This window comes from Pezoporus flaviventris, unplaced genomic scaffold (assembly GCF_033815535.1).
Source record: "Pezoporus flaviventris isolate CSIRO_AGI_PZ_B2104156 unplaced genomic scaffold, CSIRO_AGI_Pfla_v1 ptg000054l, whole genome shotgun sequence".
Classification (NCBI taxonomy): Eukaryota; Metazoa; Chordata; class Aves; order Psittaciformes; family Psittacidae; genus Pezoporus; species Pezoporus flaviventris.
The window spans coordinates 4,157,350-4,184,772 of record NW_026892602.1 but is presented as its reverse complement, the minus strand read 5'-3'; the positions used below and the strand labels follow the sequence as shown (position 1 = coordinate 4,184,772).

The 27,423-nt window shown below is 34.3% G+C and overlaps 1 protein-coding gene across 1 annotated transcript in view; it reads right to left on the bottom strand.

Moving 5' to 3' along the window:
- Positions 1 to 1,909: 1,909 nt before the first annotated feature.
- RPGRIP1L (RPGRIP1 like) overlaps positions 1,910 to 27,423 on the bottom strand; it is a 72,408-nt gene continuing 46,894 nt past the window's right edge. Inside the window, exons 22-25 of the mRNA XM_061469049.1 lie at positions 20,856 to 21,039; positions 14,499 to 14,583; positions 7,546 to 7,679; positions 1,910 to 4,117 (exon numbers count right to left, since the gene is read on the bottom strand). Of these exons, the coding sequence (XP_061325033.1) occupies positions 4,005 to 4,117; positions 7,546 to 7,679; positions 14,499 to 14,583; positions 20,856 to 21,039 (516 nt within the window). The 3' untranslated portion in view covers positions 1,910 to 4,004. The remainder of the gene's footprint in view (positions 4,118 to 7,545; positions 7,680 to 14,498; positions 14,584 to 20,855; positions 21,040 to 27,423) is intronic.

The following is a 27,423-nucleotide window of genomic DNA, read 5'->3' as shown; positions in this document are numbered from 1 at the left end:
CCCGAGGTCCTTCCTAACATGAATAATCCTATTCTAATAAGAATTTTGTGGTAGAATTACTACTATTAAGAACTTACAAGCATATCTGTTTGAAGGTTCAAAATAACTTATTTTCTTAGACAAAATATTCTCAATCGGTATCTGATAATTTACAAACAGCTTTTGTTTGAAATTATTCTGATGAAATCAAATTCGTCAAAATTTACATCATCCCAGTTTAAAAGATGCAAAGAGAATTCAAATATGTCATCAATAACAAAAAGTAACTAAACGAAAAGCACACAGCAGTTCCCCTGTAGCATATGGTGACAAAAGCAAATTTTTATCACATGCAAAGGTATCAACCTGAATTTATATTCTGCAATTAACTTCATAATGGCAAAATAATGCACTCAGTTTAGTATTAGTTGTAATAACTGGGATGTAAATTGTAATGTTAAGGAAGTCGTGGAAAAAAATATTTATTTTTTTGTGGAATATCTTGGAAAAACATATGGATAAATCATAATCACCACCTGCAAAAAGATATAACTGCAAAATGAAGTATCTCCCTGGCTCTGAAACATGCAATAAAATTTGTTGCACAATTTCAAGTCTGTACCTGAATTTATATCTCAGCTCTAATACAAACAAGAAAATTAAATTTAACAGCTAATACTTAGGCTTGAAATCTTTGTTGACTTCTTGAGTTATGATAATGCCCTACCGCACCTTAAAATAATAAAAAGCATTTTAAACCATTATTATGATTAACTGATATACTGATCTTCAGTTGTAGATGTTCTGTGAGACAAGTTACTGTAACTTATTGTGACATCTACTCTTAAAGAATAAGTTTTGACTTATTGTACAGCAAAACTGAATGTGTTCACACATATGTTGCCTTGGTTCATGATATATTTGCTTTTATAAATTCCACCCCTAGGTTAAGGTTCTAATAGGTTAAAAACAACATTAAAAAAAAAAAAAAGAAAAAAAAAAGAAGAAAAAAGAGTAAAGTTTGACCTAAAGTTTCCATCTTGATAAGCATAGCTGGGACACCTGGAGAACAGCAGCTATTATATCACGTGAGAAGATACGACAGCAAATATAACAATTAATGGGAAAAGATGTAAAATAACAAAACCAATCATCTGACCAATTTATCTTATGCAGGACCACAGTTACATCCATGTTACACCACAGAAAAAATTTATCTTAGTTAAATTTATTTTAATTAATTAAAATTAATTTTAATTAAGGAACATTTTAAAGTATGGTAATACCCAACCTTAATAAGGCTCCTTTTTTTAAAATGCAAAAAGCATTGTGCTTATTAACATGTTGCACACAAAACAGAATAGTTTTTGCGTTAGGCTAGAGAGTACATAGATGCAAGGTTTTTTTTTCAGGCTATTCATAGCTAAAATCTGGACAAAGTGGTGCCAAATTACATTTTCCACTTTCCCTGCACAGTGCAGCATTTAGATGTAAGATTTAAGAGCTTGTTGGGAATACAGACTACTTAACTGCAAGAACAAAACTTTTAGTATGTGCGTATGTTATGCTGCATAAGATAATACAGTCCATCTGTTGGAAAAAGCCTCACTGAATATTATATCTGTCTTCATAATAAACATGAACAGAAATCAAGATTATTTTTTTAAATGCAAAACTGAGTAACAGTGAGCCTTACAAAGAAGTATATTTAGGAACCTGAGGCAGATTATACATGTTAATGTTGGAGTCACTGAGAACAGTTAACACAACGTAACCAAATGTCAACTGGAATATTTTGCAGTAACTTACCAAAGACTTCTGTGTTTAATGAATATATGAACGCTTGGTTTCTGCGTTTTCAACTTCAGATGATAAAGATTAAGTGCTAAGGGTGTTACTGTAAACGCTGAAGTGAGATGAACATCACTGATTTTCTGATCTTACCACATGGTTTATTTCAGAAGAAAACAAGCCCCAGTTACATATCTCTCCTGCAAGTCAGTAAACAGTCACATACGAAAACTCAGTACAATTTGCTTCTTTGTTTATGCGCAGGATATTTAGTTTGGTTTGCAAAGTATTAGAAGAATAATAAGAACCTCCTGGCAGAATACCGCAACTAAATTTCTAAAAAGCCACTCAGTTAATCTCAGTGTTGAATCTAGCTGTTTCAAATTATTGTAATGTATAATAACAGTCTTACTGACAATATAGACGAACAGAGCCAAAAAAAGCTAGAAATAGTGGCCAAAATGATGAACTAAGCGCCAGCCCAAATGACAACAAACATATGGCCATTAACTGAAGAATGGAGGGGTTTAGGAATGCAGCTGTCTGTGGTCTCCTAAAAGTTCCAGAGGAATGAAACGCTGTGAGGACTGGCAAAGGCTGGCTCAGAAGTACTACTGAAGATGGTGGGTCCTAAAACTGGAGTCAACCATTGAATCATCCTGGAATTTACAGATTTCTGTGGCCAGAATATATTCATTCCATTGGCCTCATAATGTACATCAACAAATTAATATTGTATGGATGTCATTTCAAAGCCTACCGAAGACGAAGAGCCATTACTGAAGCCATTAGAGCACAGATGGTTCAAACTATATGCAGATATTCATACTTGCATTTCTGCATTATAGCTGGTTTTTTTTTCTGTTGAACTGTAATGAATTGTCTCATAATCTATTCCATCTTCTTGCCATTAGCAGGCTTTGAATGTTCACAAATAGGAGCAAAGAACTCATTTTCCAGAGCTTTAATCACACAAAGAGGGAATGCCTAATTCTCTAAATGAAATGGTCTGTGATCACTGAAGCAGAGATTTAATATATCACGGCAAATTAGGTAGATTTTAATAAATTACTTATCTGTCTGAATACTTTACATATGCTTATGAAGAAACATAGCCTGTTTGCAAACAGTAGAAATCCACAGCCTATAAAATCTTTTGAAGAAAATTACAAATAAAAAAGTAAATTAAAAAATGAAATGTATTATATCCTTGTTCTCAAGAGACAATCCTTTTGCAGCATTGATTCACAGCTCCATTAAAAATATCAATTAAATCCTTCACTGAGATTGGTTAAAAGCTGGAAAATTAACTTTCTGAGCTAGACACTGGTTATTCAGATCTAACAATTCATTATATATGTTTGATGTAAGTTCTGAAAGTGACAAAAAACAAACAAAAATACAACTGCCTGTCCCCACATCTCAAACCAGGTGAAGCAAAATCTGCTGCTGTATGGCTTCTTTTTGTGCTTTGACAGATGTTGGCTGAAAGTAAATCTTTGACTCTACAAAAAAAATTAATGTGCCTGCCCTCCCCCATCTTCAAATCGGGATAATCATAAACAGCTGATTATAATGTTAGTAGAAGGGTAAAAGTTATTTAAGAAAAGGTTGCAGTAATTTAATAAGTCCTGCAACTAGCCTCATTTTTTATATTTAATTGATAGGAACTGCATGCATCAAAGAAAACACATACTGAGATTTAATGTGCATAAAATGGGTATTAGCATTTTAAAGAGGCAGATTAACACATTAATCCAAGTAATTTTCATATATTGCTTTTAATAAAATCTTCACAGTATAAAATTCTTAATGAGGCTAATCACAGGCATTCCATTTAGTGGGGTGATTAGGGATAACATAAAAGTATTTTTAATCAGTTTTCTAAGGCTTATGGTTTTTTTATTAAAAATTAAAAATTTGACTTGCATTTTTATTACTGTTTTATGTGTGAAAAAATCATGAAAATGCAAATAAAGCACAACATTCAATCATGTAGGTATTAATTATTTACAAGACGTTGTCCATTGTGGAGAGATTCTTAGCCTTAGGGGGAAAATATAAAAACAAACAGACTGAAAAGTATACAAAACTTTACAACTACAAATCAAGCATCCCTTTCATATAAATTATACATTAAATATACTGTAAGAATTACAAAGATCTCATCTTTGAAGCACTATCAAGCATGTATTTACACTGAGAGAAGCAACTTCTGTAGGCAAACTTCCCTTTCATGCCTCCCAGTCTTCTTCGCATTCCTCATAGACTGAACGCAGCACATGGAGGGCTTCCACTGTTACTTTGAGCTTCCCAATTACTGCACTATCATCTTTTGAATTGAAAACTAGAAAGAAAACATCAGAAAACAGCATTAGCAATTTTATTTGAGGTTTGGTTTTCATTCTGATAATTTTCCTTAGCATTCTGACAAATTAAAAAGCACATAAACATATGCTTAAAAGAAGAGAAATACATAAATAATTATAAAAGAAATCTTCCAGTTCAGGCACTCAGCCTACTGGAAAATGAGCACTCCAAGAACTAGAATGTACATAAATGAAAGTATCAGTCTTGGAATTAACTCCGAAATAAAGAAAACTATCTGTATGATAATTGCCTATACAAATTAATTAATTGTCACCACGTGCAAACCTTTAATAAAGACATATATGCATACTTATAAATAAAGTAAAAAATATACTGCCTTGTCTACACTGTGTATATGACCAGTAAAATCAGCCTGGACAGTTATTAGTATTTAAATGGTACAATGTTTTTTCTGTCTGGTGCAATGAAAAATTAATTTAATTCCAGGCTCCTGTATCGTAAAACAGTGAAGTATGGGCAAAGACGGTACATCCCCCTAGACTAAACTATTTAACTACCTTCATCTTTGTGTATGTGGGTTTTAAAATAGTATTTCAAATTTCTACTTTACAGAAATTAGCTAACATGAGTTAAAATTGCACTCTTTTACAGTATCTAAGTAAGCCCAGAGGGCCACAATCTCTGCTGCTCTGATTAAAAACATGAGGCTAACAGTTAGCAGTGAGGCTCTTTTCCAATCCTGCATAAAAAGCAATGAGGCTGTCTAACATGAGTCTAGAAGGAATTTGAATAAAAACAAATAGTCTTGACAGCACATCTTTTCAAAGCAAATTATACAGCAGACAAATGGCAAGGCTATGTATTTACTATATAAACTAGGATAAGTACTCTGGGACATGCTCTGATACTGCATGCTACAACTCCTAGACTGCTGGGACAGCTCAGAAGAGGTTTGGAAAAGAAAAAGTATGGAATAAAACCTTCCATCATTTACTGTGTTGACAGAGCTGTTACAGGACAAACTGGATGCTATTCTTGGAGATCCTTGGACAAATCCCTCAGTCAGCTGTAAACTTGAAGACTTCAGGGACATTATTTGTTTTACTTATAAGAATGGTAGGACAAGTGTAATTAAGGATATCAGAAGACGTTACTTCTATTTTCTCAGTTTTAATATTGTCATATTATCTCTGAGACATATTCACAGAATAGAATTACAGAATGGTTAGGGTTGGAAAGGACCTCAAGATCATCTAGTTTCAATTTTTGTAGTATGTCTTGTCTATGTTCTCTTTCATCCAGCCTCTTGTTTAGCTATTCACTCAATTGCTTCATATTTCATGTAGGCCACTTTGATATGATCAGCAATGAAAGGAACAAGATATGAGACAGATACATGCTTGCAATGCTCAAAAAGAATAAAGGAAGTTTGTGGTATTTAACTTAAGAATGATTAGAGCTTCATGTGGTAGTGTCCTGTGAATTTCCCTGTGTCTTGGTATATTCTTTTCTCTCAAACCTATACCCACCTCAGAGAAAGTGTCCATTACTATTTAGGAATTCTATTTATTGTGTCATTACATTTAATTAAAGTCTGGGTCCAGATCTTAACTAAGAACAGATCCTTTTGCAGTGACTGCCCAAGAAAATATACTTGTATATACTATGTTAGTCATGATCTGACATATGTTAATGTAAATTTCATTTCAATTCTCAGAAAGTTCTAGATTTCCAAAAAAATATGGTTATGGATGCAATAAAAAAAAAAATCTAAACTGTACAGCATCTGCAGGGAAGGGAAGAACTCTGGACAGGAGTAAGAATGGTAATAGTTCTATCTTTTACTACCACTTTCACAGATATAATGTACATAAAAGTAAAAATTATTTCACATGCCCTATGATTAGGGGAAGAAATGCTACTCACAATGTTGAAGCAGTTGTCATTACATAGTGGCAACTACCTTTTGACAGAACCACTAGTATAAAAACCAGTCCTTCTTGTCATGATAATTATCTCAGACACCAATTACGAGTTTTAAGGAGTTTTGTAAAATGTGACTTTCAGGGCTACAAAATTATATCACTAACGAATCTTATCAAATGGGAATTATGACAATGAGAATTATGGCCTAAAATCCAGAACAAAAACAATTTTCCATTGAGAGAATATGAAATACCTTTTTGGAGGAGATGTGCTTTCTTCCAACTTCTTGAAGAAAAATTATTGGTGGAGAAAAGATTAAGTAAGCCACAGAAAGAAGTGCATGAAATCCATATGTTATTTTTCCAGAGTATGGAAAACTGATTCTTTTTAGAATTTTCCTTATCATGTTCCTAGAACTTTGATGCATACTTTTGAGTATTTTAGCTACAGCATGAATGCAAATCATGCATGATAATGGAAATGGATAAGAAAGCCTGTTTCTTTCCTTTACTACTCAGCTCCCCATCACTCAAGGTATGGTAATTAGACACAGAAGTAGAAGTAAAAAAGTCACATCAGCTTGGCATTCTACTATGGATAAACAGGAATTCTTGCTATGGCAAAGAGTACCTTGACAACATGGGTGCCCTGCATCTAGAAATCAAGCTGGTTCTTACCACTACAGAGGAGTAACTGTTTTGTAGCAGATACACTCTCAGATTCTTCACTAAACTTCAACGGGAAAAGAGGACTGAGAGGAACAGGTGAGGAGAAAAATGCACAACTGATAACTGATAACCAATAACCACTTCCCTGCTACTATGGGGAACATGAAAGTCTGAGCAAGGACTGTCTGTGAAAGGCCAGAGTAACCTTCTTAAGTCTTCTGTGTTACAAACATGCTGTGGTTAAGACCCAAGAAAAGAAACATTCCACACCTCCTACTCATCTCACCTTGCTCTAATGAGTCACGCTGAATATTTGGTCAGTCTGTTACAGAAAAATGTTTACTCTAAACTGATACCTAACCAAAGCCACCACTATCTCATAGTGTCTCAATACCTGTTTCATATGGAGGACGCAAGATTGAGGTAATCTGTGGATTATGAAATAACTTCAAATAAAATACAGATATTAGCAATACTGTATTACTGACATAAATTTTAGTAACAAAATATAGATTTATAGTCTTACAAGCATGAAATGTGTTGTATAAAATAGACAATTATAGTAAGTGGAAATGTGTAAGTGGAAATGTTAAGTGGAAAAGTTCTTAGGTTTCATTAACTAATTACTATGAGCTAGGAACGCCATTTGAGTATTTTATTTTTCAACCAGATTTTAAGGAATAACAATAGCACAGTTTTTGCAGACCTTTGCAAACAAATGTGGAAGCCATTAGTAATGAATTTCTTATTGTGACAATGGGAAACGCACAATAAAACTTGGGGAGACAAGCAGAAATGAAATAATTTTTAGGTTACAAAAAGTTACAAGAAAATAAGCTCTAAAACTTACCATCAATATCTTGCTCAATGATATCTCTTTGCTCCTGGAATAACTTTCTCAAACTGACATAAGCAACACCAATATCTTCACATTCAAGATCCTCTTCATCATCTGGGGGGTCACTGACCACAGTAAACTGTAGGCTAAGCATAAAAATAAAATAAAAATAATTAACTCAAAACACAGGCAGAAAAAACAAAACAAAGAACACACTCTATTTTACCAGTTAAGCATAAACCAGAACTGCTTTATGAATTATATCCAATATTTTCCATCACAAGAACAGTCTGACGCCCTTTCTTTTAAATCTTTCCTCCTTTAGCATTATTTAGCAGTACTAGAAGGATGGAGAGTTTGCAGCCTCAGATCTGGAAGCTTATAGAATTGTTCCATTTTTCTCCCCTCACCCCACCGCCCTGTGGTACAATTTTCCTTCATACAGCAGTGACAGGCAGAAGAACATTCTAAGGGTTTAAGACTTGAATGCTTGTTTAGCTCAGCTGCTGAATCAACTGTTCAAGTTGCTTAATTTTGTTATATCCCCCCCAGCTAAAAATCAAGATTGTACCTATGCACTTTGAGGCTTTTATAGTAAAGCTCATTTATATAAAATATCTAAAACTATAGGCAGGGGTGTTTTTTTAATGAGCTTTATTTTTTTTCTGTTGTTGGTTGATTGATTTTGTTTGTATTTTTACTGTGTTGACCATACCTTGTAAATTATTTCATGTGAAGGAATAAAAACCAATTCATAAGCAATAATGGAAGGTTGAGACTAAACGCAATTACATTTTGTTGGGTTAAACCTTTGAGTACCATAAACTTGTTTAAAAAGTGCAACTACATTAATTCAGTCAGGCCACATTAAGACAAACCTGCATGATTATTTCAGCTGTCATGTGGAATATGCTTATGAAGTAAAACTTTTTAGGTGTCCTCACTTATTCTACTTTATTTGCATAGCAGTCTTGGAACATATTAATTGGATTCCTGTTGGACAGGACTAAACTAAAGTGAAGATGTGCTCCAGGCGTACCTACCCCTAAGCACTCCACAGCAGTAGTCAGTAGAATCAGCTAGCACAATGAATTCTCAAAATCATCCTAAAAATGTATGTACTGTGAATATCAGACCATTAGCAACAACTGATCTGTGCTAGAGTCTCTGGTCTGCACTACTTGATAATTTAGTAAATTTTAAGCCATGCATTTTCTTGGCTTTGCACTAAGTGGTGTGGGAGACATGAGATAAATAACTGAGAGAGATAAACAACATCAAGCATTTTCCTGATATCAGAAATTCTAGCCATATTCAATGAAGCAAGTATTTCCAAACAGCAAGTATAAAATACTTAGCTGAAAGTTATCAAGATTTTTCACACCTCATTTCGATACTTAGATAGCATATTCTAGCCAAGAACACATTCCACAAAATTACAGGAACCTAAAGGCAGTTCTCACAAAATACTATCTTTCTAAAGTTATCTCATGTATTCATTATTTAAAGTTGGACATTGCACAGCAATTTCTCCTGCATTTGTTCCATCTTGGATTTTATCTTCATTATTCTGTTCCTGTTTTAGACATGAAAAGCTCCCTGTAAGTAGAGTCTGGACACAAAGGCCTTTGAGCATTTTCTGTGCTGCCTAAACAGACTGTTTGTCCATCCCAAATATATGAAGCCCAACAACTATACAAAATACATTTCCTTGAGAACTTAAATTACAGTCATTGTATCCAAGAATGGCTTTTCTTTTAAACACTTAATTCCAGTGTTGTGCTGGAGCTGCCTTGAGTTAGTGGCTTGTTTTGGGGCCAAAACTCCATGACTGACAAAATGACAAAAATTAAGAGCTAAGTACTTTTTTGGTATGTCTTGGCAATGTTGTTTAAATTGTGAACCCTTGTGAACATTACAGCCTAAAAATGTTACAAGAAGCATAATTTCAAATGAGTAACAATCAGATTGCATAAAATGCAAGTCTACAGGAAAGGACATTTTAGACAAAATATAATCAAATCTTCCTAGAAGACTTTAAACATAACAACTGCAATACTCTTCTACAATAGTTTATTTTTGTGCTTGGCACTTACTAACAAAAATTAATCCTAGAAAATACAGACATAAATACTTGTTTGTCAGTAAAACCAGATGCATGTTGAAAACACGTCTGAAAAAAAATTTGGAGGCAAAAAAGAAAAATATCATAGATGTTTCCAACAGCAGGTGGCTTCATTGAGTATAACAGATCTAAGTTAAAGATTCTGGCAAAGCTAAGCAGCAGCAAAGTTGCCAAAACTCAGTCAAAATAAAAGAAATACTTAGATGTGTAAGATAAATATTAAAGGAAATAAAAAGAAATTAAAAACTCGAAGAATAATGACAAAACTGTTAGGTATTTGCTACAGATCTGTTTTGTTAGGATTCAGTTTCAATTTAAATCAAATCAATTGGTGAAATCAGCTTAGCAGTCAAAACAGTGACAGAAGAGGGGGAGATAATTGCTGGATTAATGTTTATTACTTAAGGGTACCAACTACTAAATTTTCACTAAAGCATAAACTAAAAGCAGGCCTAGTAACATTTGGGACAGTCTCTTATAGCCGAAGTGGAGAGGTGTTCATACTGGTGCCCTTTCTGGTTCAGATCATATGCAAATGTTTTACATGAATAGATCAGACTTTAATAAAACAGATTAAAAGATGTTGCAAGAATGCTACCACCATCACTGTGTCTTTTGTAATTTAAAAAAAGTATTACATCTGCTTTAAGTTTAGAAAATATTTAAACATGATTTTTAGTATGCTTTTTTCTTCATTTGCCAAGAACTACTTGAATTTTGTTTTCAGGTTTAAGTGGCTAAATGTCAGTTTACATTGCCTTGGAACATAATGCCCATGAACAGACTCCTCACCTTTCTTCATTCAGCACAGAATGTGCAGCTAGTGTCCCATCTTACCCTAGCACTGCCCCACTTATGTAGGAAACTTCAATGGAAGTTGGAAGAGCAAAAATACTAGGATTTCTTACATAAATAAAGATATATATAGCATTCCTCTCCCATACATCTCTCTAGGATCTTAGACTTTCTCTCTAGCTTATTTCCACAGTTCTTTTCTGTAACTCCAGGTATCAGCACTCGCTTCCTTGGAGGAATCCCATGCCTACTGACTTAATAAGAAATCTTGACATCCTGTTAAAAGTACAGTGTGGGAAGATACTTGCTAGCCACTGCAAGAAAGGCCAGAGAACTAAATGAAACTTGTCTGTTAATAAGCGGCCAAAAGAAAAGTAAAAAAAAGATTAATAATGGCCTTCAGCTTAAAATATGCTTTATAATAAAGCAGAAAATCCTTGACAAATTGTTGTTGTTGCTATGATAACACCTAAAGGTGTTATCAACAGCAGGCAGAGTGCCTGGAGACAAAAGCTGTGATATAGGCAAATTTGATTTTAATTCTTTATTCTGGAGAATAGCCATTTAAGCAGCAAGAAGAAAACCTTGTGTGTTAATATAATATATTAATGTGAAGCTAGCAGCGTACACAAGCTCTATACTCCCTTAACACAGATGCACAGATTTTGCTGCTTTGGAGAACAATGACTTCACATAGTCAGTTTCTTGGAGTAACAATCATTTCCTACCAAGAAATGATGCACCTGTCAGGATCAGCCTGGAAACCTCTTGCATAAACCTGTTCACTCTTGTTATCACAGCAGGGTGACTGTTTGGAGAATGGATTCCTCCATTCCTCACATACGTCTCTTTTGACACATGTCGGAAGAGCACACATTCTACCTCCAGGCCTGCAAGCGCTGGGAGCACAACTGTGCATGAGGAATCAGGTAAGTTTCTCCATACAATCCAAATTTCCACACTATTAAAATGCTGAAAGGCAACAGTGGAATACAGACAGGATGAGGAATAAAAGATAACTGACACAGTAACAGTGAGTTAAATGGACTGCCAGAAATGCCTCTTGTTCTTAACTGATTTAATGACTTGAACATGTAAGTAAGTAACTATGGGGATCAGATGATGAAATAATAATTTCGTATACTATTTTCTTTTTGCAGTGTTTTACAAATACTAGTTAGTATAGCTTCCTAACATAAATAAGGAATGTAATTTGAATCCCTGTTATAGATAACAAGAAACAAAAAGAAAGGCCACTCATGTCATACAGAACAACTATAAGAAGTGTTCTGAAAAAAAATCCATATTAGAGACATTGCCTGAAAACATAAAGATGAATATGCCTGTAAAAAAAGAAGAGCCATCTTTGTGGTATGCAGTAATAACTAATCTAAATAGGATTTCAAACCATTTTCCTAGTCTACCACTTTTTGCTCATATATTTTAGCTGTTACATCTTTCCATTTAGCAGCATTTTTTTGATCTTGGATACTGAGTATTTATGCATTTTCTGCCACTAAAGCCATTTATTCACATGTGGAACTCAAATCAACACTTGTAATGATTCCATATAAAAAAATTACATTAAAAGGAGAGAAAAATACACTTTGTTTTGAAATCTTATATTTTAATGAACAGTAAACCCCACTCCCTACAAGTTTTAGACTGGTTATTATGAAAAAATTCATCATCAAGTAGTGGAACAGGCTGCCCAAGGAAGTGGTGAAAGCCCCATCCCTGGAGGTATTTAAAAGACACGTAGATGTGGCACTCAGCGACACGGTCTAGGGGTGGACTTGGCAGCGCCGAGTTAACTGTTGGACTTGATCCTAAGGATCTTTTACAGCCTAAATGATTCCGGATTCCATGAAATAAACATACTTCCCCATGTAACTGCCATTTCAATCTACATTTATTTATTTGAAAGTATAAACAAAAAAGAGTATAAAACTGTGAAATGCATTATTTTCAGGGCCAAGTTGGGTCCTGTTTCCACTTTAGGATTAGGCTGTAGTTGCAACTTTGGCTTAGCAGTAATTTTATATATTCTATTAAAATATCTTTTAACACCTGAGAATATTTATCAAGGGACATTCACTGAAGTGACTCTCCTTCTGGAAGACAAAGATAGCACACAATGTATATATTTATTTTTGTTGACATATGGACCTAGTCATTATGAGTATCATATCTAACAACATTTATTGTGACAGGGAGAAAGTTCACCTGAGAAGTTACACACCACTTAATAGATGTAATACACTATCTATGCTCCTACAATCTGGCATAGCACAAATGCCATTAAAGTGTCAGGCTAAACCATGTGTTGGCAATTTGAAATGATAGTTCTATCCTTGATAATCAGGCTTCCTGAGCTTTAAAGCATTAGTTTAGTTCAGTTCCAGTTTCAGCTGAAAAAGCTCTGATATTAGTTTGTAAAGCTTGTGAAAGAAAACGTGTTAAAGATACAACTAGGCCAGGTTTAAAATGCGTACAGTTGAAAACATTTGGTGGATAGGCAGAAACTTTCTGTATAATTTGTTTCTTGGTGGTCCCCTTGCTAGGATGAAGTGGGGGACTGGACTACTCATAAACTTCCTGCCCTGCTGTTTAGTCAACCCAGAACTGAAAGTTTACTACAGACCAAATTAGACACAGCAATAAATGTAGAAGACAATGTACCTAGTAACACAGGACAGAACCATGATGACACACAAACGGATGGATATTTTACCTTATTTTTACCTTAGGTTTATTAGATCTTTAGCACAGATACCCAAGTATTTATAGATGAAGTGCAGCCCACACATGAGCTGTTTTCCTTCAGTGGATTATCCCTTCAAAAAAAAAAAAAATTTGTCCTCTGTGTTGTTAAATTCTTAGTTGAACATGTTACTCACTTTCCTACTCCTTATGGTAAAATAAGTCTGCTTGCTTATTAAGACTGGTTTGGGGTTTTTCTAGTGGTCTTTTTTTTTTTTTTTGGGGGGGGGGGGGTGGAGGTGGGGGGGGGTGCTGTTTGTTTGTTGGTTTTTGCATCTCCGAACACCTAAGAATGCTTTGGTATGGTATTTCCATCCCAACAAGTAACCTTTTCATGATGTTCCCTCCTCCATTCCAGTAAAACCCGTTTTATGGCCAAGACATGAAACTCAGCTCCAGAAGGAAAACGCAATGAAGAGAGACCACTCTCTTTCTTACTGCAGAGAGAATCCGTGATTTGTGAATCCTTACTTAAAAGATTTACAAGTAATTCCTACACTTCAATCAGCAAGTATTCCACTTTTTCTGCAAATTAAATGAATCTTTAAATTAATAATCGTTCCACGTTAATGAAGATTAACCTTAAAGTGGAAAGGGAATCAAAGGCTGGCATACATTCTCTCAAAGTAATGTTCATGCAATCTCAATCAAAATATTTGAATAAGAACAAATTTATTATTATAAGCTTGACTGACACTGTCACATGTACATATACATAATACCTGTCTGTTCTATCCATCCATCCATCCATCCATCCATCCATCCATCCATCCATCCATCCATCCATCCATCCATCCATCCGTATGTTTTTGGAAATTCTAGGGCCCATGAACACTTTCTGAAGCTTTTACATCCCTTTTAGCACTCCAAATTCACAAAACAACAGATGTATTACTCTACCATCAGGCAGGTGTGTGCTTTTCAAATGCATTATTGATAGAATACTGACAGAATATTCTCTTTTGCAAAAGGAGGTTAAAAAAAACCCCAAACAACAAAAAACCAACAAAGCCAAAAACCAAAATAAAAACATGGTACTAAAACTTTAAAACATGAAGTATTAAGAGAGGTTGCGATATTCCATGCCACATGAACCTACTCAAGGAAAAAATGTAGATCAATTGCCATATTAGATGTAGATATTGCTCCTAGCTGCAACAAAATTTTCCCTATTTATTTATTAATTTCTCAGTGATAGCTTCTCAATAAAGTCAAATAGCAAGGCAAACCATAAGCATTATTTACGAAGACTTTTGATAGTTTCTCAGCATTATATATGTACCTGTCAGTATGTAGATCTGGCTTTAGAAGCATAGACTTGAGATACTCTCTTCTTGCCCAATTATTTGCCTTGTCCACATATATTACTGTAAAGCAAATTGGAATTCATATAATTAGTTATCAATTGGTTTTCATCTTTTAGAATAAAAAGCATGGAGAAAAGAACAAAGAAAAATAAATATTTCTTTCCCTTGTCTTTCCTAAGGAAAAGCAACAATGTTAGAACCAAATTTGAAATGTCATGTGATCTTATGGCATGTCACTGGCAGGTTTATGTGCACACTGTCAAAAAAGATACAAGCAGCATCTAAGCATGCCACATAGCTGTCATTTTCTGTTAATGGCAAAAGCAGTCATGATTTTAAAAGCCAGTGGTCTTTATTGCTTTGTATTTGAAGTGATTTACTGCATTTTTTTCCACTAAGGAGGCTAGTGATAATGATAACGTATGGCAGAGTGCTTGTCCTTTTTGACAGCATCAGTAATTTAATCCTCCTTTTCTGCCACAGTATTTTAATAAAAGAAACATCTAGACCAATGGACTGGAGGAAATCCACAGCCTGTGGAGTGTGAGTGCTCCAAAAGCCTTTCATTGTTTCAAATTAAGGACCAGCTTTTAATTTTTGTAGCATTAATATGACCTACAGTGAAAGATAGCCTTGGTTTGTTAAAAAACAGTAAAAGAATGAGAAACAGGGTTTTAGAAAATTCTTTAAGAAGCTTTTGGGCATCTTACATTGAGAAAGTTGCTTGCTTTTTTGCAAATGGTATCAGCCTACAAGTATCAGTAAACTACTGTGAAAATAAAAATACAAAAATATAAAAAAAATCAGAATGTGAGCATTGAAAACCAGTGTTAAAGGAATTACTTTGTTTTTGAAGTTAGAAATGCAGCTGAAAAATTTTTTCTAGGACAGAACTAGAATGCATATATCCCTCTGAGAAACAAACAACTCTTAGGAACATTTTCCATTTGTTTATTAGGGCAGGAGGAGGAGCTAGAAATTTGTCTGACTTTAAATTCCCACATCTTTAATATCCACTCTCCTCTAGTTACTCTGTCACTGTACTCAAATATGACCTTTTTCACTCTCCACGTCACCTTAAGATTTTCCCTTCCCACTGTGCTGACAGAAACCTTTAATGTATTTCATACTGTCCAAAAACCCCTTGTTTTTATAAACAAAAATTATAAACTCTACCAAGTAGCAGATAGTATTTGAATATAGGAGAGATAAGGAGGTTCAAATAAATTCCTTGCAGATGGATTGAGGGACATATCTTTTTAAAAAGTCCTTCTGGAAAGTACAACTTTCAAGCTGTAGCTCTCCAGTTTTCTCCAAAACTGCTCCTCAGCTCTTAGCTGGCCAGGAGAATCACTATTAAAAACCAGTTACTTTCAAAAAACAGCCAGCACAGTTGGTATCGGAATCACTCAGTCAAAGGAATCTGCCATTTAACATCTTTTTCTCTACTAAGAGAAAGCAAAGCACTGGTGCTCTATCTTGAAATCTGTACTTTCCACCCACAATATTTTTACTTTCTTAGGTTAAAAGAAGCTGTTACTGCCATCTGTTATTCTTCTAGGCATGTGGATGACTTTCCACATGTGCTACTCTTATGGCCAAATGCTCCTGGGGCCACCACAGGAAGTGACAGGAAGGCAGCAGGGAGACAGATGGACAGCCAAAGAACTTCAAAGGAGCTGCCACATCAACAGATTCTTCCCTTCTCCATAAGCATCCCAAATGGAATTTCCTAAGTTTACTAATTCTGTATCTAAACCGATTTAAAATGGAAATTATTTACAAATGAAAAGAGTTAGAATCCATTTCACTCGATGGAAAAATTCAGACTAGCAAGTAAAATATTCAACACAAAAACTCCATTCAAGTCTGGGGAAAATGATTCACCAGAGTGAAAATATATTTTAGATCCTTATAAATAACATGCCTTCGTACTACCCTTTAGTACTGTGTGAAATTAGAGTTATAACTTTGCTCTAAGGTATGGAACATCACATATTGCTATCCAGTTAATTGCAAAAATAATATTAACTGGTGATAGTTTGCATCTAAAATTGTAGTTTTAAAATTTGTTCCAAAGACCAAACCATTTTCAAACCGTTTTCATTTGAGTTATACTGAGGAATCCCCCTTTTAGAATATGGACCTTCAGAAGTTTAATTTTAATTAAAAAAAAAAAAAAATAAAAAAATAAACACCCCATCATCTTTCCTCCACCTCCTTTTCCTTTGGTCTACTTATACTTGCGCTTCAAGTTGTTCCAATAACCAGCTGTTCACTCAAGAGTGAAAGAAATCTGCACAGAATTCTATAATCTTTCTTCTACTTCTGCTGCCTGTTCTCTAGAACCATTATATACAGTATAAGGACACATTTCAGATCTCTTACCAAGCTTACTTTCTAGTAAATTTCTTGCCATCTCACATTTTCACAGTTAAGTCTTCACCTTTAATAAATATGAATGCTTTTTTACTAACAGCATTTATGAACTCACCTTACCTTTGAAATTTAAATAATTGTAGCTTTGACAAGAAAAAGATTTATTTTACTGAAATTAAGAGTCAAGTATCAATAGATATGTGAGAGAGACTGGGTTTTGTTTGCTTGGAGCAACATGGCTTTTTATGTTTTTCTGACAGTAAACTGCCATCATGTTCACTTTAAAGCATATATTGTTACATGACCAGAAATAATGTTTGGCACACAATTTTAAGCTGCATTAAGCAGTTAAAATATTAATTCGTTTACTACTCATCAAAACCAAGAACACCTAAACAAACTTCATAAAGAAATCAGAGTTCTTCCTTTTCATCAAATTACAGGACAGAGTCATGGTGTGAGCACAAATTGGCAAGTTCCAGTTTTCTTTGAATTTATGGGACTGTAGTGTTTGGAAGCATTCTTAGATATTCTAACAACTCTTTCCACCACTAAGCTCCTCTTCTCAGTCAGTGCAGCCATGATTAGATAAAATGTGGGAAATCACAGTGTATAAACCTCTCATTCAAATTTCTGTTCCAAGACCTTGGACAAAAGAAAATTATGTTCTAACCATTCCTAGTAAAAAAGTCATAGTAAAAATAAAAGATTAATGTCAAATTACACACTGTAACCACTTGTCAAAAGGGAAATGCATAGGATCTTGTATGTCCTGGTCAAAGGAGTTCTACTGTATTGTTCTTCAACAAATCATAGAATCATAGAATAGTTAAGGTTGAAAAGGACCTTAAGATCATCTAGTTCCAACCCCCCTTCCATGGGCAGGGACACCTCACACTAAACCATGCCACCCAAGGCTTTGTCCAATCTGGCCTTGAACACTGGCAGGGATGGAGCATTCACAACCTCCCTGGGAAACCCATTCCAGTGCCTCACCACCCTAACAGGAAAGAATTTCCTCCTTATATCCAATCTAAACTTCCCCTGTTTAAGTTTGAACCCATTACCCCTTGTCCTGTCACTACAGTCCCTAATGAAGAGTCCCTCTCCAGCACCTTTGTAGGCCCCCTTCAGATACTGGAAGGCTGCTATGAGGTCTCCATGCAGCCTTCTCTTCTCCAGGCTGAACAGCCCCAACTTTCTCAGCCTATCTTCATACAGGAGGTGCACCAGTCCCTGATCATCCTCGTGGCCCTCCTTTGGACTTGTTCCAACAGTTCCATTTCCTTTTTATGTTGAGGACACCAGAACTGCACACAATGCTCCAAGTGAGGTCTCACAAGAGCAGAGTAGAGGGGCAAGATCACCTCCTTCGACTTGCTGGTCACGCTCCTTTTGATGCAGCCCAGGATACGGTTGGCTTTCTGGGCTGCAAGCGCACACTGGAGCCGGCTCCTGTTCATTTTCTCATCAACCAACACCCCAAGTTCTTCTCCACAGGGCTGGTCTGATTCCAAGATTCCACTAATCTTCTGGTATCTTATTTGTCAAGCAACCTTACCAAAGAATGTGCAAAAAGGTACGGAAAAAACTGGAATATCTTTTAAGCAACCAATCTGCAGCCTTCTGTATCAGTTAAGACTGTTTTAAAACAGTCATGCTATACTAGTTATAAATAATATAATAAGTTTTATTTATAAGAATTAACGACATTTTAGATTACTTATGGATTTAGCCTGATTTTCTCCATGCAAAAATCTAGAAGACTATTAGTTTCCTTCTAAGCTCAAAGTAAATTTCTTTCTACCCAAGCAAATCTCATTTTTATTACAGAAAATATTCAATTAACCTTAAATATTCAACATACTCAAATCTAATTAGACATGAATAAAAGATACAGTAAAGTTACAGTAAACACACATGCAGGTTTTATTACTACTATTTTACAGGCTGTCTGTCTAACATTATCAAAAAGCATAGTCATTAGGGTTTTTTTCCCCCCCTTTTATGCAAAGCTAATCTTGAATAGAAATCAGATGACTAACTGCCTAAGCAAAGCTCTGCAAACAACATCCACATTAGTATTATGCTGAAGAATACAGTCCTGAAGAAATTAAGACCAAAAACACATTTTAATTTTGATTTGTTTTAAACAGTTCTATACTCAATACTTAAGTAACAAAAAGGAAATCAAAGGCATGAAGCCAGGTTATGATTAGTGGAAATAACATGATACTGCACTACCAGATTGGAAAGCCTTATAAATTACAGTCTTTACAAAGCATGATACTATTTTCAAATATCACAGCTTGAAATATATTTAAGTTTTATAATTAGCTTTAGAGTTGGTAATTTCACTCTTTATTAATCATAACCTTGTTGCATTTTGGTAGTTTAACTTGGCAAAGTCAGTACTTAAGAGCTAACATTACGATGAGACCATACCCAATATACAGAAGAATCAGAATACTGTGATTTTTTATACCTTCTGAATGCTTCTTATAGTCAAAGCTAGAGAAACTGAAAAAGCAAGAAAAATTAAAATTGATAAACAGCTTTTATTTGCTTACTGTACTATTTCAATGAGGTTTTAAAAAATTTATTTCCATTATGTCTTCCTATCTAGAAAATCTGAAAAGTGCTTACAGGAGCTAGCAAGATGAATATTGTTCAGCTCACAGAAAAAAAAATCCTCACTTATCTGGTATCTCATTTAGTATATGATGCCAGAAATCCCATTTGTTTGAACAGAAGTAAGCCTTATTGAATGGAAGAGTTTGCAGGGCTATTAGTTTTGTTCTGTTTTTTTCCTAAAGCCTTACAAAGATCATTGTCTTTCTCACAGTCACAGAAGTTAACACACTGTGCCCTCTCCTCTGTATTCTGCCTCAAATGGGCAGTCCTGCTATAACAATGGTTTATGTGACATCTATGAGAAATTTCAGTCTTCAACTATGGCGTAATCCAACAGTTTATGAGTTATTATGAGGATATAAATGAGTAAATTCTTTGGCAAGTCTCTTTCTAAAATGAGGTTTCTAGATGGCAGCAATTTTAAAGATCTGACTGTGGCACCAGTTTTGCAAAACTGTTTTTGAAAGAATACTTAGTTTGAATACCTGCATTAACGGTGTGCCACAAACAGCAAACTGATTCACCTGCTCCAGGATTCTGTTGGCTAAAAATGCAATACTTGAAGTCCAAGACAACGTGAAGCACTCAGACTGAATCTTAAATGTATCAGACTTTAACAGGGGAGAAAAAGTTAATGAATAATTGAAATGCTATGAAATAGCTGGGAAAATAAGTGATGATTATTATTCCAATAGTTCTTGTATGCTGTTAGTGTACATGACATTGTGTATTGACACAAAGAGTGTTCATTTATTAGAGAATAGCATATGGAACATGCAGGATTAAGTATTATGAACTAAATATCAATATGGTAATATTAAACATGGCTGAATAATTTCCTATTTCAAAAAGTTCTTACTAAAGGAACATTGAGTACTCCCCCAAGTGATGATCAAATTCAATTACGTATTTTCTCATTGTAACTGTGTTTTAGTTCTAGACGGTTACATGTAATGTTTTTATTTTACTGTATTATCATGTACTGACAGAAATGCTCTTTTAGTAAGAATACATAAACTTTAGTTATGTATAGCCTAATGGTAAAATTCATGCGCTATCAACATATATAAATATATCGTAATGTTACCATTTCACACACAAGCGTACTTCAATTACGCATTTTATAAATGATAATTCCATTTGTTTCTTAAAAACCACCTTTATTATTTCCCAAAATATTTGGGAAACAGAAAGATAAAGTCCATACACAGATAAATGCAGCTATGATATTTAGAGGAAGTAGGCTTTACTGGGAGGCATTTTCATAAGATAGAATTTAAGAGAAGAAACAAGCCTGCTCAGGAATACATCACACTTACCATTGCTATAGTTATAGTGAATCCTCTGACCACTTGTAGGTTTTCGAAGAGACAGTGGGGTCTCCTCTGCAAGGAAATTTGATAATCTGCATTCTACAAACAGCTGCTGTATTGTTTCATCTGATGCAATCTGTGGCTCAGTAAAACCAAGCGATATAATTTCAATCCGGATTTTTTCAGATGCCTATTGAAAAATAAAGCACAAACACGATACAAATTATTTTGTGTTTCTTGAAGTATTAACACAATAAATGTAAATCATTGACTATTTTGTTCATCAACTTTGATTAATTTTGACATAGACACAATGAGATTCTAAAGCCCCAGGGTTCGTAGTTAAGAATATTATTGCAACAGATAACTGATTTACATTTGGCATTGACAATATTTCTGCTGTAGTTGTACTCTACTGCAGAAGATTAGGTTAAGGTTATCTTCATGTACAAGTGAAGCTTTTTTAGCTACATAGCAGAGTGATTTGTATCTTGATCCTGTAACTGCCTGAAATAGTAATATTAGGTTCCAAATTTTTCCAAACAAAAGAGATTTCTTAATGCCTACTGCAGACTATGCTACAAACAGTTCAGTAAACCTCCATCAAGTCACAAAGTAGTTAGTAAAAGTAAACACTGTATTTATATGCATTGCAACTTCATATACTGATCTTTCCTACTTAAATCAAGTATACACTTAAAGTTAAAATTAACAGTATAATAGAAATAACATCCAAACTGTTCTTCACCAGAGCCTTTTCTTATTATCTTTAACTAAAATGACATATTCCTGTTGCTTATATGAAATTCTTTCCTATTGTTTTGCAAAGTCTATAGCATTTGAGTACAGATAAATTTTAATAAACTTTATGTATTTAGGTGGGAATGTCAGACTCTACACAATGAGTCATAAATATTTCCCTAGGTAACTGTAAGTCAAAGTAAGAAAAGCCACTATGGTTTCAGAATTGGAGCATAGAGGTGGGCAATCAAAAAAAGAAATTCTTCAGAGCAAACAGAACACAATGGAGTTCAGAAATGTCAGAAATACTTTTTTACTCCTTTCTTTTCAAGTTTGTAACTCAATTTAAAATACTGCCCCTATATGGAAATATTTTGACTATAAAACTAAATAGCTTTAAGTAATAAATTATATTAAAAAGATCAGCTTTCTAGATTCACTGTTAGAACTGCAAGTCAATATTCTAATTTATTATGGAGATAGCTTATATTTTTCCAAGCAAATTACATAATTAATCAAACTGAAAAGCAGGTGCATCCTCTTGTAAAAATATCCATCATATAGGACCATTTTCACTGCTGTCAAGCCCCTTCAATATTTGATGAAGTAATTTTTCCCCTCTCGTTTCAAAAGACATTTCCTTTTATTATGTATCCTAAGATACTTTAACTAAAAACCTAAATCTGAATATTTCAATAAGGTTGTTTTATTATTCAGTAGATTCATGGAAATTTTACTAGGATGACAGAGAAAATTCCACACCATTCTGTCTCCACTAATACAGGTACATGGCTTCAGCTGGCAATATTATGGGGATTAGCATAGAATGATGAAATATTTAAAGGAATTTTTTTTCCCTAAAATCTAATAAATCAAATGACTGCCAAATGTCATTAAAGTGATGGTCTTTGACTTGAATATGCTTTTCATATTCAAATTTGAAAAGAAAGAGATGAAAGCCTGGAAAGGTTACTCAGTTTCAACTAATAACCTCAAGCACTCTACATTCAAATGCATAAAAAATGAAATTGGCTCTATTGTCTAATTTCACTTCAGAAACAACTCTTTTCTTCTTGCACTGAGCAGATGTATTAGCATCTGTATTTAAACTGATATGCTGAGTGGTTTTATTCACCCCAAAGTATTTAGCAGCTATGTCAGACTAGTTTGTACACAGACAGTAGTTTATTAATCCAGTCCAAATACAATATCCTGTATTATAAAGTATTCCTTTCACATATCTTAAAATTTATTTGACATATTTAACACTTGCAATTGCATACTGCAGGCAAAGAATATTAGTTTTTCAAGGACAGCTGGGTAAATCCAGGTATTCTGCTAACTTGTAAGAAAGAAAATAATTGAGTTATACTACTAGAAAACTGCAAGAAAAAATAATAAATTACTGTAAAGATTAACAGTCAAGAATATTTTAAGGCCTAGTTTTATTAATATTAAAAATGAATACAGCATATACAATGGAGCACAGACAAAAAAAAGGTACTTACAAATAAAAAGCACAGAACTGCTTAAGAACAGCACAGCTAGCATTTCATATTTCACTATTAATACAAAATGCTTGCATTATGTAGCCACGGTGAGAATATATATAGCATCCAGTATATGATAGGAATTATTTTTTAAACAACCATTCATATGTCTATGATCTAGAGTGCAGTATGTTGTTTAAATCTTTTTCTAAGTTGTTATTTTTAAGCCTTGTCATTTATTAGGCACAATTCAAGTGCAAAATTGACAGTTTGTCATGACCAATTACTTCCACAGATCATTCTACTTTGACAGGGATAAAATTAGTCCTTAAATTTAGTATTTCAAAGAAAATATAATACGAAATTTCCTCTAACAGTAAAACTGGACACATATAAGATAACTAAATGATTTCAAATACTGTCTCTGAGAAACTGTTTCAGTGCTTTCATTTCAAATAAGGAAAACAAAACATGGACAAGATACTTAGCCTATGTCAATATTCTTTTTTTGACCATTTAATATTGATTCTTTATAATTAACACTACCCAGAGATTGGAAGAATCACTGAACTCCTTCAATGTGCTTTAGGATTTGGTTAAGTACTAAATGCATTGGACATGCCATCAGAATTTGAACTCTCAGTGTAACTTTTCCCATCTTCCTGATTCCTATGATTAAAACCCCTTTTTTTTGAATTCCATAAAAAGCCTTGACTGCCCCCTTCAAGAAGCTATAAATTGCATATTGAGATTTCCTTTCTGGTCACAATGAAGTGCTGAGACTTTGATGTGAAATTGTAACAGTCCAGTTCACTCAGATGGGCCACAGAATAAGTCTGTGTTTTCTGTACAGAACAGCAGCATTGAAAATGCCTTGCTCATAGGAACAATATAAACAGTGTCCTAGTTTTTAACTTTAATAATCCACAGCTTTAACTAATGTATTGACCTTCAAAAACTAAAAATAAACATCTCAACTGTAAAATCAACTTGAATCCTGTATTTACCAGTGCTCAAATGTATTTATGCTTAACTGCTTCACATTTTATGTATTTATTTCCAGAGAACACTTATTCATAGAATCATAGAAGTGTTTGGGTTGGAAAGGACTTTAAGATCATCTAGTTCCAACCCTGCTGCCATGGGCAGGGACGCCTCACCCTAGACCATGTCTCCCAGGGCTCTGTCCAACCTGGCCTTGAACACTGCCAGGGATGGAGCATTCGCAACTTCCTTGGGCAACCTGTTCCAGTGCGTCACCCCCTCACAGTAAAGAACTTCTTCCTTATATCTAACCTGAACTTCTACTATTTTAGTTTAAACCCATTGCCCCTTGTCCTATCGCTACAGTCCCTTCACTTGTTCCCTTCTATTTCAAGCAGAGAGCACATCAGTTAAACTGATGTTATCACCAAATAATAAGAAGTAATTATCCATTTACTACCAGTACTTCAATGGCTATCAGTATTATTTGATTGACAAATACATCTATTGAATGTATTAAATGGCCAAATTTTTGTCATCATCATAATGTCAGAACAGAACTGCAAAGGAATGCTGTCACATGAATGCCAATCTAATTTATCTCTTCAGGCACACAAACATCACTCACTAAGTATTTAACAGGTCAGCATCTTAAATATACACATGAAAAATATGTATTACAAAAAAATATTCTAGTCTTTAACTGTATGCAGTGACTTTTTATGTTAGGAACAACATCATCTAATTTTAGATTTTCACCACAATGCTACAGATATAAGAATAGAAACAGCTCTCTGCGCCTTCTCCAAGTGGATGGGACTTAACAAAAGTGCATGCACTTTAGGGTCTTCCTAAGACTTGGGGCAAATAAATATCTCCTTTTTGGAGACATATGAAGGAAGGAAAGCCACATATACTCTTCCCCAGCATCACAGGTTTTGCCATGTGCTAGGAAGAGAATTCAATGGCACAAGGTTAGCATCATAGAAATATTCGATGCAACCCCTTCAGCTCTGCCTGCAATTAAGAACACCCAGGAAAATCTCTCTGTGATAATGAGTACATCTCTGGTTGCTGCCATTTTACCTAGTGCCATTTTATCTAGAGTCCAAATCCATCATTTTCAGAGCATGAATTCATCTTCAGCATCTTCAAAAGTATGAATTACTTGCCACAGCTTGAGACAATTTAATGATGAGATATTGCCTCTTCAGTGCAAATATGTAACACACCCATCAATGCACTGATGTTATTCAGAAAAGACAATTTCTAATTCAATATAAAAGACCAAACATTTTAGAAAATACAAAGGTCTTGAGGAACGTGAAGCTTTCCGACCACAACTATGAGAACTATACGTCTGAACTTAATGTCACATTTGCACTGTGCTTATAATACACCTTCTAATCACTTGAATAATATACTTTCATCCCTTCAATGGCTTGCCTCCCCTACCCTATCTGAAGAATAAACATAAAATTGTTCAGTGTTGCTCCTGATGCTGTTCTTAAAGACTTGGTTTTGCAACTTGCCGGTGGCACTGCCTCAACTAACAGCTTTTAAAGATACATTGTTTCTAGGGTGAATAAATTAAAAAAAAAGCCCACAAAACCAAAACAAAAAAAAAGCAGCAGATCTATCTGGGGTGAGATAAAAATTTCTTTAACTCTTTTATTTTTCTCCCCAAGAACTGGGGAAGGCTACATAAGCAATATTGTTACAGTCCTGAACTAAGCTACACTCATCTCTACTGCAGACTGTCTAAAAGAGAAGGCTTTATATACTTATACTGCTTAGATTCCCACAATTGATTATACCAACAGATAAAATAAAAAACAAATCCTAACCTTATAAAATCTCAAACCCAGTTAGCTACAACCAGTTACAAAATTAAGTAGCTCAAATGCTTTGTAAACTTGCAATTACCTTTCCTTTCAAAAGGAAGCATGACCCTTAAGTAAACAACCATGAAAGAAAATTTCTCAATAAAGAGAAATACATACTTTGTATGTTTTTGGTATGCTAATATATGTCAACACCTAAGTGACATCAGTAAGATGAAATAAGTAGCAGTGTTATGTAAAAAATCTAAACAAATATAATAGGATTTCTGCTTTTGTATATTACTATGCATGCATTTTTCTGTATTGAGATCAGACTTCTGGATGGATTAGAAAAATAAATTGATTTTTAAAACCTGTATTTGAAAGTTAATCCATTTAGAAAAAAACTCCATAGTACAGAAAGAAGGCAGAACAATCAGTGTGGCATTTTCATTTGTTAAGACTGCATCTGTAGTGAAAAAAAATATATCAAATTGGATATTTTTAATACAGCTGTTCTTTTTATTGAGAGATTAATACTTAACATTTGATACTGTGTGTTCCCCTCCACCAATAAAGTATTGTGGGGGGACAATACAGGTATGCAAAAATTAATGGAGTTTGATTCTCTCTCCTATTACCTACAGTGTGAAAAGAAATTACTCTTGGTGCTAGGTATCTCAGCTAATCAAAACTCAAGTTTAGTTTCAAATCCCATCCTTTACTTTTTAGAACTCCAGTTCAAAGAAAAACTCCATTCTAATTGTAAAGTCACCTTAACTTACCTTCACATCAATGAGCTCTGATAAATATAATCTCTCAAGTAAGCAACTGAGGATCATTCACATTCATAAACACAAAAAATATTACCAGCTAGGTTAAAAATGGCTCCTGCTGATGCTTTTCATGTGGGCTTAGGTAGCCAGCCTTAAAGCTGACTTTCTACTTAATTTAATATTCTGACTCATTAGTTTTATTTGTTCCCTAACAAGTAGTAGGTTACATAATGACTTAAGATTCTGTTGTTTTGTATAATTTTAAAAATTTTTTTTGGTTTTCTTGGTATTAGTTCTCCCTCTTCTTTCAAGAAAAATGACTTGCAGTGCATGCTTCTAATTACTGCTTCAAAGTATATTTGACAAGTGCTAGAAGTTGTAAATCCACCATTCCATACTGCCTATTCAAACTAGACTCAGAATCATTTAGGCTGGAAAAAACCTTTAAGATCATCGAGTCCAACTGTAAACCTAATACTGCCCAATCTACCACTAAACCATGTTTTAATAAGCATTGCTTCATTTTCGAAGCAATTTTCTTTTTGGCAATAAACAAATACAAGTGCTCTTGGTTAAATAAGTATCTGTCTTCAAAACAAAGCACTGCTTTTCCTTTTTAACTGCTGTCATTTCAAACTTCATCAGTGGCAAAAGGCAATTTAGGTCTTTCCTAGATTCTTTGAACTCCTCTTTACTTTAGTTCCTATCTAATAGTGACCATAATAGCAAACAATCACCTTAAAGACAGCGAATGGCGAAT